Source organism: Nothoprocta perdicaria, unplaced genomic scaffold, assembly GCF_003342845.1.
Source record: "Nothoprocta perdicaria isolate Ctin4 unplaced genomic scaffold, notPer1 scaffold_46, whole genome shotgun sequence".
Classification (NCBI taxonomy): domain Eukaryota; kingdom Metazoa; phylum Chordata; class Aves; order Tinamiformes; family Tinamidae; genus Nothoprocta; species Nothoprocta perdicaria.
The window spans coordinates 766404-770673 of NW_020455710.1; the positions used below are offsets into that span (position 1 = coordinate 766404).

At 52.1% G+C, this 4270-nt stretch overlaps 1 protein-coding gene across 2 annotated transcripts in view; it reads right to left on the reverse strand.

The window, feature by feature from the left end:
* The window catches only part of HLF (HLF, PAR bZIP transcription factor), a 30861-nt gene extending 30600 nt beyond the window's left edge, over positions 1-261 (reverse strand). For both annotated transcript variants that reach the window (XM_026046723.1, XM_026046722.1), the window contains exon 1: positions 90-261. In XM_026046723.1, the coding sequence (XP_025902508.1) occupies positions 90-195 (106 nt within the window). In that variant the 5' untranslated portion in view covers positions 196-261. The remainder of the gene's footprint in view (positions 1-89) is intronic.
* Between the last annotated feature and the right edge of the window lie 4009 nt (positions 262-4270).

Sequence of the window (4270 nt, forward strand, 5' to 3'; positions counted from 1 at the left end):
GGGGAAGGGGCCGCCATTTCGGGGCGCCGTGAGGGGGCTGCGACCCCGGCGGTCGGAGCGGGGGGCAGCGCTGCCCGCGGAAGCCTCACCGTCTTCGTGGGCGAGCGGCAGCTTGAGGGGGTTTTCCAGCAGGGACTTCAGCACGCCGTAGGTGGGAGGTAGGAAGGTGGGGTTCAGCGGGAGCGGCCGCGACATGGTGGGCTCTCCGTGGGGGCAGCGGCTGCGCGGCGGCTCCTTCGTCTTCCTGTCCCTGCGGCGGGGCCCGCTGCGAGGCGCGAGGGAGCGGAGCGGCGCTGGCCGAGGGGCGCCCGGGGGCGGCCGGAGCAGGGAGCGGGAGAGGCGCCTCCTCCTCCTCCGCCGCGCAGCAACCGCCGCTCCCGCCGCCCGCTCTGCGCCGCGCGCCGCGCCCGCGCGCCCATGTGCAGCCGCTGCCGCCGCTGACGTCACGGCGACAACGGCGCCGCCATTGGCGGGGCGGAAGGGCCCGCCCCCTACACCCCCTCCCCGCCGGCGCGCGCGCTGCGGCCGTTACCCCCGCCCGGGGTGGCCGTTATGAGGCAGCGGAGCGGGGGGGGGCGGGCTCTTTACCTCTCCGAGCCGTTTCCCGGGTAACCGTGAGGACCGTTAACGAGTTTGAATGTTTGACCCGGCGCGGGGCATGCGCGCTTGAGGTAACGGGCGAGCAGACGGCGGCCGCTCCGCGAGGAACCCCCCACTCGCGTCCCCACGCTCTGCAGGGGCAGCCCGGACGGGACGAAGGTGATCACATTTGATCTCTTTCTAAAGAGAACAGGTGCAGGGCTGGCGAGCGTGGAGCTCTAGACAGGAGGGATCTTCCCCCACACCTTATCAACCCAAGGAGACATCCTGCAGCACCAGTTACCACCTGTACCTGGGCTTCAGGGTTACCACGATTCTAGTCTCCATACTCCATCTGAAGAGGCTCTCCTCTTTCCGCTGCTGGGTGCCCACAGAGCTGGTTTTCCAGCTGCTTCGGCCTTCTGCCCTCTCAGGAATGGAGCATTCACCTTCTTTGCTCCATTCAACAGCTGCTTCTCCCTGGGGTGACACCTGTGAGCACTGATATCTCTGCTTCTCATTTCTTCAAGAGGGCTTTTCGCCAAGCTGAACCATTTGTACTCAGTTCTACTGTTCTCTGTTTAAAAGTCAGTTCTTTCATGACTTACACCTACATACAATCACAAGTACTTACTGTAAGCTGATATAGGTGGTGTATTTCCATTATTTATTAACTGGAACATCCAATATTTAGAAATAAGGGCACTGCTCTTTATGAGGAGGCTACCCTAAACAGTTATGTTCTCTGCTTATTACTCAGGCAAAACATCCAAACGCATCTTGCAGTCTATGCGTTTTCACTAGTGTCTGGTCAGATGATCCAGCAACCAAATCAAGGCCAAAGCACATCCAAATCAAGAGTATAATCACAGAGCCATAACCGAAATATGAAGATTGAAAATTGCAATCATCCAGCCCTTCAGAACCAGAGACAGCGTAATATTAACATATTTAGGGAAAACAACAGAGAAAGGATTAAGAGAGAACGTTCAAACGATAGGCATCTAGCACGGTTCATGGCAGGAGGTGCTTCGTGGAGTAATATGGTAACTTGCAAATTGCTATGCTGCTGTCACCTACCCAGGAGAAAAAAAAATAAAGGGCACTAGATTATTAAATGATTAGACGCACACCAGTGTTGCCTAAGATGGCCAAATTGCTAGTTATTGGAAACCTCTAATTACGTAAGTACGGAGCGAATGACACAAAAAGGAGGGCAGTGATTGGCAATGCATATGTAGATGTAGTACAGAATGGTTTTTTTCCTGTGCAATGTAAAAAACAGCAACAACAAAAAAGACCATTTGGGAGACAGGCTAAGCTACAAAGAGCAGCAACAGGAATAGAAGATGTGAAAGGAATAGGATCCAGGGAAACACCAGCGAGAAATAAGATTGGAAGGAGCTGGGAGTTTCCTCATGGAGAAAAGTGAAACAATTCTTTCCAACGTATGGACCGGCCAGAAAAGCCGGGACAGGTACCAGAGAGTATTGTGCCTGAGCAGTTTTCAGTTTCACGCTGCAGGAGAAGAAATAATTTAACTCCACAGTTCTGCCACATGGACAGTTTTCATACCAAGGAGCCTAAATCCATGATTTTCAAGGAGAGGAAGCTGCTTTTAACCTGTAGCGTCATGCGTACTGGCAATCTTTGCTGGCGACGCTTTCTCAACAGAGATGTGCAGTCAACCCAGGCTACTTCTACCGGTGGCTGACCCGACCCGCTCCAGATAAGCCTAACACAACCAAAATAGAGGTAATTATACACTCGATTTCTGCACTTTCCAGCTAAACAAAAATGCCATTTTGGGCATGTATTCTTGAAGTCACCAAAAGAACATTTATTTTATAGCTTACGAGGGATGATGACAACTATATATTGTTTCTGTATAGAAAACACCTTGTGCGAGTCCCTGTTTAAAAAAAAAAAAAGGAGTCTCATCCAACGTTTACGCTTCCGCTCGGGTGTTTTCCTCACAGCCAAGCTACGTGGTCCAGAACATGCCATTTTTCCCCATTAGGCACGCTAAGCTGTCACACAGCCCGCCAGCGTCCTGCCGCACGTAATTCTTCCCCTCTCTAACGGCGGCGGTTGGGAAGCGCGGTTCACGCCCCTCACGAACCTTTCGCGGGCGCCGACCCCTCCGCCCGGCCCCGCCGCCTCACGCGGGGCCCGCGGCCGCGCGGGGGCCTCACGTGGGCGCGCGCGGGGGCGTCACGTGTGCGCGCGCTGACCTACTTTGGGCCAATGGCGAGGGCGGGGCGGGGCGCGCGCCGGCCGTTACCCCGAGGGGCGGCGGGGGGCGGCCCGTGGCGCGCGGCGGGGCACGGCCTGAGGGAGGAGGCAGCGCAGCCCCCCGCCGAGGCACTGCGGCTTCCAAGCGGCTGCAGCGGCTTCCCTGTGTGGTCACCGAGCTGCCCTAGGAATAACAAGCAAATAAACCAACCTTCAAGGCACCAGTCATCAGCATTTCAAGCCTTATGACCAAAAGTTACCAAATTCTTACCTTTCTTGGCGTAGCTTGGATTAGGTTTGAGTATTAGTTCTAAATTACTCATACCCATTTTTTTAAAATGGGGTTACAGATACTGAACTGTTTGTGCTCTGAAATGTGCTCTGGAAACAACAGCACAGATTCTCTTCACATGTAGAAAGCTGAACAAATATTTCTGTAGAGGTCCATCTAACCAGGGGGTCTACTTGTATTTTCTCCATAAACACTGATAAAATACATTTGGCTGGACAAGGAGGACTGCACCGGAACCAGGACCAAGCATAACGTAGATACCGAGTGATGGAAATCATGCTGCTCTATGTTAATCATAATCAACTTACAATGCTGATATCTAGATTATATTTGTCCTAAAAGAATGAAGCGAGCCCATTTCAGCTGGGGCTGCCCTCTCTGTAAGGGCACGTGATGAACACATATATAGCTCAGAGGTCCTGAGGAGACCAAAAATGTACATTTAGATATCGTCACCCTAACCGGTGCTAAGCAGCAGCTTTCAGAGGCCAGTTCAAGAAGCACCAAGGAACTCTTCCTTCTCTCCCATCATAAACATTCTGGAATTAGTCGTTGCTTGATCTGAGTAAAACCCACTACCATCAGTGTTGAATTACTTAGACATAGATGTTTGTTGTCCGCTTGGCGTGCAGCTGAGCAAGCCGCAGTGGCTCCTCCTAAGGGGGAAAAAATGCTTTTTGAATGAACCATGATCTGCCCCCACTCTTTTATTTAATTGAATGCAGGAGAGACAGGTTTGGAACTGCTTTTGGATGATGGCAGAGGAACTTAAGTAATCTGGGATGATTCCAAAAGGCATTCCAGTTCTAAGAAAAATAGGTACTACTAGTCATTGCTTATATGCTACGAGTTGAAAGATAAATACATTTCTCTCTGCCAAAAGTTTACAGTCAGCCCTTAACATGACAGTAGATCAAATGCACATACTTGCCTGAGCAGCTGACCTGGTTTGAACCGAACAAGAGCTGCTCTCAATGACAGCTACATTTTTGGAACCAGTGCTTTGCTATACTTTTAGAGCAACCTGAACCTTGTAGAGCGCTGACCAGCCTCTCGAGCTCCCTGCGAGGGCACAGACCCCTTGGTGCCTTGGGGAAACATTCAGACTCAATAGTTACAACTGGCCAGTACAATAAGAAGTCACAACTATATTGAGACAAGTGA